Here is a 14,622-nt window from a genome sequence, read left to right on the forward strand (position 1 = left end):
AACCCACTGAGCCACCCAGGCGCCCCGGAGCCGTCAAACAAAACAAGGGGGTGTTTTTGTGGAAAAAGTTCTAAAGCTGCCGAGCACGCCTCGCTGATAATGACCGAACACCTTCAGTGTTCCTTCCAGAGCCGGCACACGGATCAGGCTGGAATATTGCAGCTACACAATCCGGAACATCCAGGGCCTTTTTTTGTCCCCCCCCAACCCATTCCTGAGAGACTAAGCCTTTCATGGCTCCAGATCTTGAGTTTTTGATAATCTATGAATGACACTGTCCTTTGATTCGTTAATAGAAAACAACACTTTATTTCAGCCAAATACGTGTGCCAAGTAGGGTTCCGTGTGCTGGGGCTGCAGCAGTGAACAGCCAGGCAGGAAATTCTTGACTCACGGAATGTGTATTCGGGTGAGAGGAAATAGATAAACAGAAAACACACACAGTATTTTAAAAAATTAGCATATGATGTATTATTAGCCCCAAGGGCACAGGTCTGTGAATCGCCAGGTTGACACACTTCACAGCACTCACCATAGCACATACCCTCCCCACACAGACAGTGTTTTAGTGTTAAGTATAATGGAGCAAAATAAGGTTGGTGACAGGTAGGGTTGTTTCCAGAAGGCATCTGGAAGCGTCGGTCAGTTTCAAGTACAACGGTCAGAGAGAGAGAGGGGGAGAGAGCGAGCACAGGCAGGCAGAGTGGCAGGCAGAGGCAGAGGGAGAAGCAGGCTCCCTGCTGAGCAAGGAGCCGGATGTGGGACTCGATCCCAGGACGCTGGGATCATGACCTGAGCCGAACGCAGCTGCTTAAACAACTGAGCCACCCAGGCGTCCCCGCTCAGTTGTTTTTTAAGGAAACTTTGTAGTGTTTTCCACAGTGGCCACACTAGCTTTCATTCCCACCAGCAGTGCCAGAGGGTGCCTTTTTCTCCACATCCTTGCCAACACTTCTTTCTTGTGTAGAACTACGCTGTGATTTAGTTATTGCACTCCTGGATATTTACTCCCCAAAAGCAAAAACACTAGTGAAGAGGATACACGCGCCTCTGTTCTGTAACAGCATTATTTATAATAGCCGATTTATGGACGCATCACAGGTGTCCATCGGTAGATGAGTAGATAAAGCTATGTATAGGGCGCCTGGGTGGCTCAGTGGGTTAAGCCGCTGCCTTCGGCTCAGGTCATGATCTCAGGGTCCTGGGATCGAGTCCCGCATCGGGCTCTCTGCTCGGCAGGGAGCCTGCTTCCTTCTCTCTCTCTCTCTGCCTGCCTCTCAGTGTACTTGTAATTTCTCTCTGTCAAATAAATAAATAAAATCTTTAAAAAAAAAAAAAAAAAAAAAAAAGCTATGTATATACACACAATGAAATATTATTCAGTCATAAAAAAGAACGGACTCTTGCCCTTTGCAATGACCTGGCTGGAGCTAGAGAGTATAATGCTAAGTGAAGTAAGTCAGAAAAAGACAAATACCATATGGTTTCTCTCATAGGTGGCATTTAGGAAACAAAATAAATGAACAAAGGGGGGAAAAAAGATAAACCAAGAAAGAATTTTTTTTTAAATTTATTTATTTGAGAGAGAGAGACAGTGAGAGAGAGCATGAGCGAGGAGAAGGTCAGAGGGAGAAGCAGACTCCCCATGGAGCTGGGAGCCCGATGCGGGACTCGATCCTGGGACTCCGGGATCACGACCTGAGCTGAAGGCAATCGTCCAACCAACTGAGCCACCCAGGCGTCCCAAGAAAGAGACTTTGAACTATGGAGAACTGATGGATACCAGAAAGGGAGGTGGGCGGGGAGGAGTCAGATAGGTGATGGGGATGAAGGATTACAGCTGTGATGAGCACCAGGTGTTACATAGACGTGTTGTCACTGTATGGTCCCCCGGAAGCTAATACTACGCTGTATGTTAATTATAGTGGAATTAAAAGAAAAAGTAGGATGGTCAAGAGATAAGGAGAACTTTGAGCGGAGACCTGAAGGGGATGAGGGAACAAGGCTTTTCGCTATCTGGGAAAGCATTCCAGACGAAGAGAATAGCAAATGCACATCTTCAGGGGGAACCAAACTAGTATTTTACAGGAAAACAAGAGTACTAGTGTGGCTGGAGTGGAGGGAGGGAGAGACTAGTCTGTTAGAATGATGGGGAGGAAGGGCAGATTTTTGTTGCAGGCTAGTTTATGCACTTGGCTTTTATTCTGAGATAAGCGCTGGCGGGTTTCAACAGAAGAGTGACATTTTAAATGTAAGGGAATTGAAATTTCGTTTTACTAGTTAAATTTAAAAAAAAATCATTTTGACTGCTATGTTAAGAAGAGACCTAGAGGCCTGGGGCAAATGGGACTAATTTTAGTCCTTAGGGAGTCAGTGTTGTTGCTGCTTATTTAAATACAGTTCACTGTACAATACAGTGCTGGTGTACTCTGCTTTCCAGATGTCTTCTTCCTCAGCCGCCAGGAGGGGTGGGCACCTGAGCGGTGACTTAATTTGGTTCATCAGTGGCTGCTCAGTTGAAGAACTGGGATTTCATTCTTTTTTTTCCCAAAGATTTTATTTATTTATTTGACTGACAGAGATCACAAGTAGGCAGAGAGGCAGGCAGAGAGAGAGGAGGAAGCAGGCTCCCTGCTGAGCAGAGAGCCCGATGTTGGGACTCAATCCCAGGACTCCGGGATCATGACCTGAGCCGAAGGCAGAGGCTTAACCCACTGAGCCACCAGGTGCCCCTGGGATTTCATTCTTTCTCCACCCCCCCCCCCCGGGATTTCATTCTTGAAGAAACTCATGGAAGGGCATATTTTTCACGGGTTCACATACTAATTTGTACAAAAATGTCCTTGGTGCAGCTTATGCCAAATTATTATGAAGATTGTTCTTGAGTATTGCATGAAGCCTACAAAGTTGAAACAGGGAAGCCATAAAAGCTTTAATTTATCTACTTGGTTTTCTATTTTTGTAGCCATAGTGCCTGTTTTCCTCTTTTTCTGACCGCCGAAGACTTCTGATGCCCTGTCTTTTTTTTTTTTTTTTTTAAGATTTTTATTTATTTATTTGACAGACAGAGACCACAAGTAGACAGAGAGGCAGGCAGAGAGAGAGGAGGAAGCAGGCTCCCCACTGAGTAGAGAGCCTGACATGGGGCTCGATCCCAGGACCCTGAGATCATGACCTCAGCTGAAGGCAGAGGCTTTATAACCCACTGAGCCACCCAGGCGCCCCTGATGCCCTGTCTTAAACCTGAGTTGATGTGTGGTGGGAGCAGCTGATTATTTAAGATATTTTCATGATTCTTTTTTTTTTTTTTTTAAACTCCCCCATTTTTGTATATGTAATGATGAAACATCCTCTAATGTTTTAACAAGGAAGGAGAGAGAAGGACCTTAATTTCTTTCTTTTTTTTAAATTTTTTTTTATTTATTTGACAGAGAGACACAGAGAGGGACTCAAGCAAGGGGAGTGGGAGAGAGAGAAGCAGGCTTCTCTTCCACTGTTCCCTTCCCACACTGAGCAGGAAGCCCAATGTGGGACTTGATTCCAGAACCTGGGATCATGACCAGAGCCAAAGGCAGCCGCTTAATGGCTGAGCCACCCATGCGCCTCAGGACCTTAATTTCTGAGTGGAGAAATCTCCCTCTGTGGAAAAGTGGATCAAAACTATTATCAAGGGGCACCTGGGTGGCTCGGTGGTTAAAGCCTCTGCCTTCAGCTTGGGTCATGATCCCAGGGTCCTGGGATCAAGCCCCGAATTGGGCTCTCTGCTCAGCAGGGAGCCTGCTTCCCTTCCTCCCTCTCTGCCCTCTTCTCTGCCTACTTGTGATCTCTGTCAAATAAATAAATAAAATCTTTTTTTAAAAAACTATTATCAAAAGTTTGCCTGTGTTATTGCACCTGACTTTAAGATCTAAAAAAAAAAGGGTTTTTTTTTGCCACGTTGTGCCTTTCCTCCTGGAACTGTAAGTGAACACAATGCTAGTACCTGTTTAAACTGTGAAATGGATATTGTTACAGAGAATACACCAGAGGCTTTCTCACTGTTAAGCAAATAATGCCCTTGTGAATGTGTGCTCTGTGGAGAAACCTCTGTAGCTTTACCTGCTGACGCTGTCTCTCTCATTGAAGAATAAATTTTGGCTGCCCCCCGCCAATTCTAATGTATGACCATGGGAATGACCATGGGAATGTTGCTGAGCTAGGTACGTGAGTAGAGGAGAGATAGATCTGGGAAGAGGATAAACTTCCGTAGGAACAGGAGTCTGCGGGATGAGGGAGGACCTGGGGATGGTGGTCTTGGCCTTCATTGGTGCCTAATATCAATAAGGAAAAGGTCATAATAGCATTCTGGGTCGTCTCAAGACACATGGCAGTGGTGAGGTTATGAATTGGGGGGATGGAAGTTTTGCTGGGTCTTGTCTGGGTGCATGCCAGTTTGGGGATCCCTCTTATCAATTTAGCCATCTGGCAGATGTGAATGTTGTAAAGGGTAGGAGAGCATTTTACCTGGAATTCTGGGGTTCATGCTTCATTAAAAATTTTTTTTTTAATTTATTTATTTGACAGACAGAGATCACAAGTAGGCAGAGAGGCAGGCAGAGAGAGAGGGGGAAGCAGGTTGCCCACTGAGCAGAGAGCCTGATGTTGGGCTCGATCCCAGGACCCTGGGATCATGACCCGAGCCAAAGGCAGAGGCTTTTACCCACTGAGCCACCCAGGGGCCCCTCATGCTTCATTTTTGCTGGTGAAGCATAGAGGTTGCTACAGGAGCCATTTATCCACAGTATATACAGACTTCTAAGGCTCCTTCTTCCAGTTGGCTGGAGTTGTAGAAGCCAGTATTAGACTTGTTGGGGAGGGATTGTACTAGTATTTCCACATCGTTAGAGTTTATTCACTCTTGCCTATCAGAAGTTTTTTTCCAAATATTTCAACATTTCCACATATTTAAACATTTCTGTCATAACACCACTTTGTGAAGTTGCCTAGATATTCAAAGACATCAGTTGCGTTTTCTTTCCCGTGAAGATACCCATTCTGGAGCTTTCCATCATCCTTTCCCAGTTGGTATTGGTTACAGTCTCTTTCAGTTCAGCTGTTGTCCTTTTACTATCATAGTGGATATTCTCTTCATCTGTGTTTCTATAACCTATTTCCTACATGCCCCACGTTTCTTTCTTATTTCACTTCCTATATGTGCTGCAGCTCATAATTTTCCAGAGGCTTCCTAAAGACATGTGCATGGAAAATACATCTTATGAGACCTAGCTTGTTTGAAAATATTTCTGTTCAAGTTATACTCTTCAATACTAGTTTGGCTTCGTATAAAATTCTAGGTTGGAAATAATTTTCCCTTAGAATTATAGGGGCTGTTTCCCCCCGCCCCCCCCCGCCCCCGGCCTGTATCTCCTGAGTCTGAAGTCTTGAAGTCTCCTTCTAGAAGGATGGTGATCACAGGAATGGAGAAAGACATCTAAGGTGTCTAAGGGATCTGTACACCAGCTTCTCAAGAATTGTTAGAGTCTATGACTTGCCTTGTGTCTTACCCTGTCTTTTAGTTACTGAAAGCAAATCTGATTGCTTCTTGTAGGAATTCGCCTTTCTCCTCTGCAGACCCCCAGAAGAGACCTCTACAATGTCCGTTAGTCACTTCTCCAACAGCTTAACACTTTCAGAAAATGTGTTGAATTGTTCCACTTCCATTCTCTTTATCCTTGTTTTCTCCTTTTTAATTTTTTCACTTCCATTTAGTGGGATTTCAGGAAGAAGAGATAGTTGATGAATGTTATCAATCTGTCCTGTTTGAAGACAAATCAAGAAACGTGTTTTGTCATTAGTAATTTTAGCCTGGAAAAAAAAGGTAGGGTTTTTTTTTTTTTTTTTCTACTGCTGACTTTATTTCTTTCTAATTATGGAGTTCTTTCCATCCTTTTCCCTTCTATTTATATTAAACTTGACAAGGTTCTATCATTGATGAGACTGTGGGACAAAATACAGTGTGGATTTAACTGTTATCAGTTAAATACAAGTTACACATACTGGTATCTAGATAGCGTTTTTGTAGTATTTAGCGGAAAGAGTAAAACTCTTCAATTAATACCAGTCAATCTAGTATTTCTCTTTTGGCATACCTACCCCAAAGGAGGAAAAAAGTAAAGTCGTACAAAGATTTTTCTAGAACTACTTATATTAATGAAAAAAACAAAAGAAAGAAAAGAAACTGTCAGATGTTTAGTAGCAGTGTAGTAGGAAAATGATTAAGCAATTTCAGCTACATGATGGTACATAGTTTAGCCTTTAAATGTTCAAGTATCTTGAATCGCCTGAGTGTAGCCATCGGTTAAGTGTCTGACTCTTCGTTTTGGCTCAGGTCATGATCTCAGGGTTGTGAGATGGAGCCCCACATCAGGCTGCCCAATCAGTGTGGAGTCTGCTGGAGACTCCCTCCCTCCCCTCTTCAACTTTGTGCGCATGCCTGCGGTGCCCCCTCTTTCTCTCTCAGATAAATCTTAAAAAAAAAAAAAAATGTTGAATCACTATGTTGTACACCTGAAACTAATGGAACACTGTATGTTAACGATACTGGAATTAAAATTTAAAAAAATAAATATTTTCCTTTCATTAAAATATTTGTAAAAAGTGTTCAAATAAAGAAACACTGTTCATTTACTTTTATAATGTTAATTAGGTAGAAAAGGGCAGAATGCCAGATAGGTAAACTCTGATTAGTATTAATCAAAATCACTGACAAAATTCAGAATTGATTCTGGAGTAAATATTTTAGGTTATTGTTTCTGTAAGTATTTATTTAAAATTATTTTGTAAAAAATCTTACAATTATAAGAATAATATGACTGTTGGGGTGCCTGGATGGCTCAGTCATTAAGCATCTGCCTTCGGCTCGGGTCGTGATCCCAGCATCCTGAGATCGAGCCCCACATCGCCCCACATCGGGCTCCCTGCTCAGTGGGGAACCTGCTTCTCCTTCTCTCACTCCCCCTGCTTGTATTCCCTCTCTCGCTGTGTCTCTCTCTCTCAGATAAATAAATAAAATATTCAAAAAAATGTTTTAAAAAAAGAGAATAATATGACTGTCATAAAATTACATAAAAAAATAACACTGATCCCAAAACAAAGCAACTGTAAACCCAGTACAAAATTTTAAAATACTAAAATTCCCCAAACTTTCCCCCAGTTCATTTCTTAGAGGTTGTTACTTGAACAATTAGCTGTAAATTATTTTGTTAACTTGTTTGTATGCCACACACCTCACTGACTATCTGACCCTCACAGTAATGACTACATTAAAGCAAAAGATGAATATCATATTGTATTTTGGTAAATTCTTAGACTAGAAAAAGAACTATTTTAGGAAGGAGTCTGTTGTAAGCATGGCTTTTTTAAAAAACTAAGACAGATGGGATCATATATAGACTCAGGAAAACAATTTTAAAAAGTGCTTAATTATGTATTTGTTGATTAGAATGGATATTAAATTTTTCAAACTTGTTAATTTAATTGACACAGAAAGGGTATTAAGATTATTCTTTTAGGGCTACCTGGGTGGCTCAGTGTGTTAAAGCCTCTGCCTTTGGCTCAGGTCATGGTCCCAGGGTTCTGGGATCCATCCCCGCATCAGGCTCTCTGCTCAGTGGGGAGCCTGCTTCCTCCTCTCTCTCTCTCTCTCTCTCTCTGCCTCCTTGTGATCTCTGTCTGTCAAATAAATAAATTTAAAAAAAATCTTTAAAACAAAAAGATTATTCTTTTAAATACACACCCATTTTTTGTATTTTAATATAGAAAGAATTCTTGAGATTCAGCCAAGGTGGAAAGCCATCACTTAAGGTCCCGCAGATGTCTTGGCAAAACATCTGACTTATGGGATATATGGTTATATATCATACACTAAATTATGTATTAAATACCAAATCATTATACTAAACTATTTTTAAATTTCTCCTGAAGGCTTCTAGACAAGCTGCAGGAATCCCGGGGATTACTCCAACTGAAGAGAAGTGAGTAGTTACTTTTCTGGGAAATCAATAGAGTTAACTCTTAATTTTTGGTATCAAAACTAAAACCTATTTTTAGATTACACAGATTATTTAATTCCTTTGTGTACTCTAAATTTATCGCTGGGCATACAGCCTGAACTTTATTAACAGAAAGGAGGACTGTATAAATCAAAAACTTTAATTGCTTTTGGGGTTTCTGGCTGGTTCAGTCAGTAGAACATCCATCTCTTGATCTCAGGGTCATGAGTTCGAGCCCCATGTTGCATGTAGAGGTTACTTATAAATCAATTAATTAATTAATTAATTAAAAATGGTTAAAACACACAAATCTTAAAAAATATTTTTTCACTTTCTCTAGCCAGAGAGTATTAAAAATAGAAAGATAAGATAGAAGGTAAGAAGAAAAGAATGCCATAGCTGGTTGATGATTTAAATTAGCCTAGGATGATGTTCATTGCTTTCTCAGAATGAGATGTTGCAGAAATTGGGTCATTTTCTATTGTCTGAGTAGATGTTCCTTGTGTATCTTTACTTGGCTTCAACTGTTACAAATTCTCAAAATATCAGACAAATCCAGATCAAAATATGTCCAAGCAGCTTGGTAATTTGCATTTCATGCACCTCTGCTCTCATCTATTGACACAGTTAATTCAGAGTCAACTATTGTTTTTCTGGCTTTTCCAAGTTAAACTTCTTATTTTTCCAAGTTGTTTTGTCAAATGTTGCTCTTTTCTCAGGGATGGTAATCTTCCAGATATTGTGAATAGTGGAAGTTTGCACGAGTTCCTGGTTAATTTGCATGAGAGATACGGGCCTGTGGTCTCCTTCTGGTTTGGCAGGCGCCTTGTGGTTAGTTTGGGCACCGTTGACGTACTGAAGCAGCATATCAACCCCAATAAGACATGTAAGTTTAATTATTTTTCTAATTGGTTGATCCTTATCTCTTAAGAATAAACATCTGTAAATGAAGAGCCATACATTGTTCATGGGTAAGAAGAGATAACATTTATTGACTGCTTTATATTATGTGGTAGGCATTATGCTAAGGTCCTTATCTTATTTAAGGCAAAGTACTATAAAATAATTATTTTTTTCCTTCAATTTATAGGTATATGCAGTAGAATCCCAATGTAAATTCCAACAGGATTTTTTTTTTTTAAATAGTTCCAGGGTGCTTCTGTAGGAAACATCTAGAAAAGAATATTAATGAGGGGAATACTTATACTATCAGGCAGAGCAATGTGCTATAAACCTAGATTAATTTAAAGAATCTTGTAAGACTAGACAGATTGATGAAATAGAGTAGGTAGTCCAGTAGACAAACCAAGGATACATGATAAAGAGAGCATTTTATGGTTTGGGAAAACTGGTTAGCTATTGGGGAAAAATGAATCTGCATCCCTGCCTTACTCTTTACATCAAAATGAATTCCAGGCGATTAAAATTTGAAGTCCTGAAAGTATTAGGAGAAAACATGGTTAGGTATTAAATTGGGGTTGGGTGTTGATAAACCTTTTCTTACCATAACATGAAATCTAGGACATCAAGCACAAGACAGGTAAAACTGTCTGCATAAAAATGAGAAATTTCAGTACAAAAGAACACCTTAAAAAAGGATGAAAAAGAGAGAGGTGAGTGTTGGCCACATATTACTACACATGCTGTGTAATAATTGGTTACTGTATTTCTCTAAAATAAAAGGTGCCATGAAGAAGTTTAAAAGAGATATGGGGAAACTATTTACCACCCATTATATATAAAGTAAATAAAAACTAGTGAGAAAATAAAAATAAAATGCAATTGTAGAAAAATGGGCAAAAACAAGGTAATTAAGAAAGAAGAAATAAAAATGGCCAGTAAGCAAATGAAGATTTCAGATTCACTAATAATTAGTGGGATGCAAATAAAAATGAGAGTTTTACCTATCTGAATGGAATAGATGAAAAATATTGGCAAAACTCATTGTTGATGAGGGGATGGAGAAACATTGAATATAAATATTTTATAAACTTGGGAGAGGATGTTGATAGGATCTTTGGCTTAGCAGTGATACCATAAGGAAGTTGATATTCATGTAAATAATATAAATATAAATATTCATGTAAATAATATAAATTGATATTCATGTAAATGAGAAAAGATGTATTAGTATTATTTACAATAAAAATTTGAGAAAGAACCTAGATGTTCATCAACAGATAAATGGATAAAGAAGATGTGGTGTGTGTGTGTGTGTGTGTGTGTGTGTGTGTGTGTGTATATATATATATACACACACAATGGAATACTATGCAGCCATATAAAGAAATGAAATTTTGCCATTTGCAATGATGTGGATGGAACTAGAGTGTATCATGCTAAGTGAAATAAGTCAATCAGAGAAAGACAATTATCATATGATCTCACTGATACAAGGAATTTGACAGGCAGAGCAGGGGGGTTGTAGGGGGTAGGGAGGGAAAAAAATGAAACAGTATGTGATCAGGAGGGAGACAAACCATAAAAGACTCTCAATCTCACAAAATAAACTGAGGGTTGCTGGGGGGTGGCGGGAGGGATAGGGTCACTGGGTTGTAGACATTGGGGAGGGCATGTGCTGTGGTGAGTGCTGTGAGTAGTATAAGACTGATGATTCACAGACCTGTACCCCTGAAGCAAACAAGACATTATATGTTAATTAAAAAATTTTTGAAGCAAACTTAGATGTTTTTCTTTTTCCTTCTTCTTCTTCTTTTTTTTTTAAAGATTTTACTTCTTTGACAGAGAGAGAACAAGCAGGGAGAACAGGAGAGGGAGAAGCAGGCTCCCCACCAAGCAGGGAGCCTGATGTGGGGCTAGATCCCAGGACTCTGGGATCATGACCCAAGGTGAAGGTAGATGCTTAACCAACTGAGCCACCCAGGCACTCCTAAACATTTTTCAGTGGCTGAATAAAAAAACATATTCAGGCTTTAATATGATGACATAAATTTATTTTATTTTGTTCACCAGTATCTGTTATAGCCTACTATATGCCAACACTGGTTATAAGCCATTTATACATATTATCTCATTTAATCCTTAGAACAACCCAATGAAATAGATATTAGTGAAAATGGAGATACAAAGAGGGTAAGTCATTGACCCAAGGTTGCTCAGCTAATTAGTGATGGAGCTAGGACTCGAAGGTAGGCAGTGTGGTCTGAGTTTGTGCTCTTCATCACCAAGTTTTCTACACATGAGTGAAACCAGACACGGTCTCTGCTTCTGTGGGGTTCATAGTGTAATTGGGGGAGTAGGGGAGGCATGTAAACATTATTTAAATGACCATACTAATGACCTGGAAGTGCTCTGAAAGAAGGGCTTGTATTCTTTACAAAATCTGACATGTGTTTTGTCTGTCTCCGTTAAGTAATGTTAACAGCTATAAAAAACAATCTTGAAAATGTTCAGTGGAATCTCTGTGGCGAAATTTAGATGAATTTTATATTCTTTTTATTTTACTGTTTTAATTGTTTATAATGACAATGTATTTTTTGTATGAAAACAATATAGTCATTAAAGAAATACTTAAAAATTAAGTGAAGAAGGAAAACGTTTCTGAACTCAGCTAAATAATTTTAACCATAATATATGACCATTACAACAATTTTCCTTTAATATCAGTGGAATGAGCTTTTAATAAAGTCAAAGATACTGTTTTCATGTAGGTAGAAAACTTATGTTAAGTATTAATGATTTATAGTAGAATTGCCAGTCAGGATATGGTATTCTTGCCAATTCTTACTGCCTCTTGAACTGTTCATATCTAGGAAAGATATGAGAGGAGTTGGGAAAAAGTTGCCATGCTGTCAGCTGCCGCCCTGCCTCCCTGATGTGTTTGTTTTACTGCTGGAGTTTTTATTGTTACATTTTTGTTTTCTGAGTCACTACTTTGACGCACGAATGTTTAATTTGTCTGTTTCAGCGGACCCTTTTGAAACCATGCTTAAGTCATTATTAAGGTATCACTCTGGTGTTGCAAATGTAAGTGAAAACCACACAAGGAAAAAATTATATGAAAGTGGTGTGACTAAGTCTCTGCAGAGTAATTTTGCTCTCCTGCTTAAGGTAAGGTGATAAGAAATTTGGCCCAGAATTCTACAATACAGATAATATTTTTGACTATTAGTGTGTCTCCCCTTGGTACTTTTTTTTTTTTTTTTTTAAAGATTTTATTTATTTATTTGACAGAGAGAAATCACAAGTAGGCAGAGAGGCAGGCAGAGAGAGAGAGAGGAGGAAGCAGACTCCCTGCTGAGCAGAGAGCCCGATGCGGGACTCGATCCCAGGACCCTGAGATCATGACCTGAGCCGAAGGCAGCGGCTTAACCCACTGAGCCACCCAGGCGCCCCTCCCCTTGGTACTTTTTTCCTTGTCTCTCTCTCTTTATTTATTTTTAAAGATTTATTTGTTTATTTGAGTGGGAGAGAGAGAGAATGAGCATGCATGGCAAGGGGAGAGGCAGCGGGAGAGGGAGAGTCTCAAGCAGACTCCCTGCTGAGCGTGGGTTTCCCCTGCCAAGCTTGATCTGACAACCCTGAGCTCATGACCTGAGCCTAAGTCAAGACTCAGATCTTCAACTGACTGAGCCAGCCAGGCCCCCCTCTTACTTGTCTCTCCAGGGTGATTTTTATTCTTCTGAAATTCTGAAACAAAACAAACAACAGAAATCTAAACACCTGTACTTGTGTGTAAGTTGGAATGATGTGATTACCAAACTGAGTCATACTGGGAGAGGGACCTGACTTTTTTAAGACGTTCCACTAATGGGACACCTGGGTGGCTCAGTGGGTTAAGCCTCTGCCTTCAGCTCATGATCTCAGGGTCCTGGAATCAAATCCCACATCGGGCTCTCTGCTCAGTGGGGAGCCTGCTCCCCACCCCCACGTGCCTCTCTGCCTACTTGTGCTTGCTCTCTTTCTCTCTCTCTGTCAAAGAAAGAAAGAAAGTTCGTTCCACAAATGATATACAAAGTTTGAGAACAATACTAATCCATACTATTTTCCTTTTGACCCTAAAGATCCTTGGCTGAGCCCTGTGTGCTACCTCACAGTTCTCTGTGTCCCAGTAGGACTGTTTCAGATCTTCACCCTTACTCTAGTATTGCCAGTCCTGACGACCTCTTTGCTTGCCTCCAGCTTCGCTGAGACCAGAGTCCCTTACCTGTAAGCTCCCCCAGTATCCTGTTTCCCCACCAACAAACTCTATCCATCTCAATCTTTTGTTCTTACTTCTCATTTTAAATCTTAAAGAATCCTTTCTTCTGTTCAAAACTCTGTCCATTTGTGGAATTATTAATAAATGGTTGCGGTAGAAAACATGGAAAGTCGAACTTTCAAGAAATCGTCCATAATTTCACTATAGATGTATGTGTGGAAAACATCATACTGTACGTACAATTTTATAAAACATCTCATGGGGCACCTGGCTGGCTCATTTGCTTAAGCATCTGACTCCTGATTTCTGCTCAGGTCATGATCTCAGAGTTCCGGGATCAAGCCCTGCCTTGGGCTCCACACTGAGTGAGGAGTCTGCTTGAGGATTGCCCCTCCCTCTCCCTCTGCCCCTCCCACTGCTCATTCTCTCTTTCTCTAAAAATAAATAAATCTTTAAAAAAAATCACAAACATTTTCTCATGTCATTAAAATTTTTCCAGAAATAACTAAAATTATGCTTACTTTTTTCTGATAGTCATTTTACAAAATATGGAAATATTTAGGAAAGTCCTAAGGAAAAAAATGAACAATTTTAATGGTATCCATTACTCAGCTATAACCATGTTTAACGTCTTAAAATCCTTCCTATCATTTTAGTGTTTTCTCTACACAGTAGAACTTTAGTCAGCATCATACTATATGGATAGTCATAGACTCTGAACTTTTTTTTTTTTTTTGAAGATTTTATTTTTAAGTAATCTCTACACCCAACATGGGGCTTGAACTTAAAACCCTGACATCAAGAGTTAGATGCTCCACCGACTTAGCCAGCCAGGCGCCCCAGATCCGGCATTTTTATTTGCCATTTTACTATAAGCATTTTTATAGCACTAAGTATTCTTTGATAAATACATTTGGAAAGAGTCTCTGATGTCAAATTTACCTTCCAAATATCTTTCAAATTGGTCTGCTTCTGTCTCTCAGCATGGCCACATCCTATTAAGCTTCCATAGGCTTACCTTGATAGTGTATCTTGCTACCTTCTCTCTGCCCTTCTCCCCTACTCGGTTTTCTGTCCTCTACAGGGATTCTCAATTTCTTTTTGGGACACATACCCCTTGTAGTTTTGGCAAAACCTGTAGATTCCTTCTGAGAACATTTTAAAATGTGTGACTATAAAGGAAAACAATATAAATACAAAAATATTATTTTTTAAAAACTTGGAGTATTTTAATATACGTGTATCATTATTAATGCATTAAATAACGAGATCCAGGGTGCCTGGCTGGCTCAGTCAGTTAAGCGGCTGTCGGCTCAGGTCCTGATCTCAGGGTCCTTCTTGGGATCAAGCCCTGCATCGGGCTCCTTGCCCTGTGGTGAGTCTGCTTCTCCCCCTCTGGGACTCTTTTTTGCTCTCTCTCTCAAGCAAATA

General features: G+C 39.9%; 1 protein-coding gene across 1 annotated transcript in view; it reads left to right on the forward strand.

Moving 5' to 3' along the window:
- The window catches only part of LOC116597160 (cytochrome P450 20A1), a 60,600-nt gene that overhangs the window by 1,116 nt on the left and 44,862 nt on the right, over positions 1 to 14,622 (forward strand). The window contains exons 2-4 of the mRNA XM_032354487.1: positions 7,963 to 8,012; positions 8,750 to 8,916; positions 11,959 to 12,101. Of these exons, the coding sequence (XP_032210378.1) occupies positions 7,963 to 8,012; positions 8,750 to 8,916; positions 11,959 to 12,101 (360 nt within the window). The remainder of the gene's footprint in view (positions 1 to 7,962; positions 8,013 to 8,749; positions 8,917 to 11,958; positions 12,102 to 14,622) is intronic.

Source organism: Mustela erminea, chromosome 8 (assembly GCF_009829155.1).
Source record: "Mustela erminea isolate mMusErm1 chromosome 8, mMusErm1.Pri, whole genome shotgun sequence".
In the NCBI taxonomy this organism is placed as follows: Eukaryota; Metazoa; Chordata; class Mammalia; order Carnivora; family Mustelidae; genus Mustela; species Mustela erminea.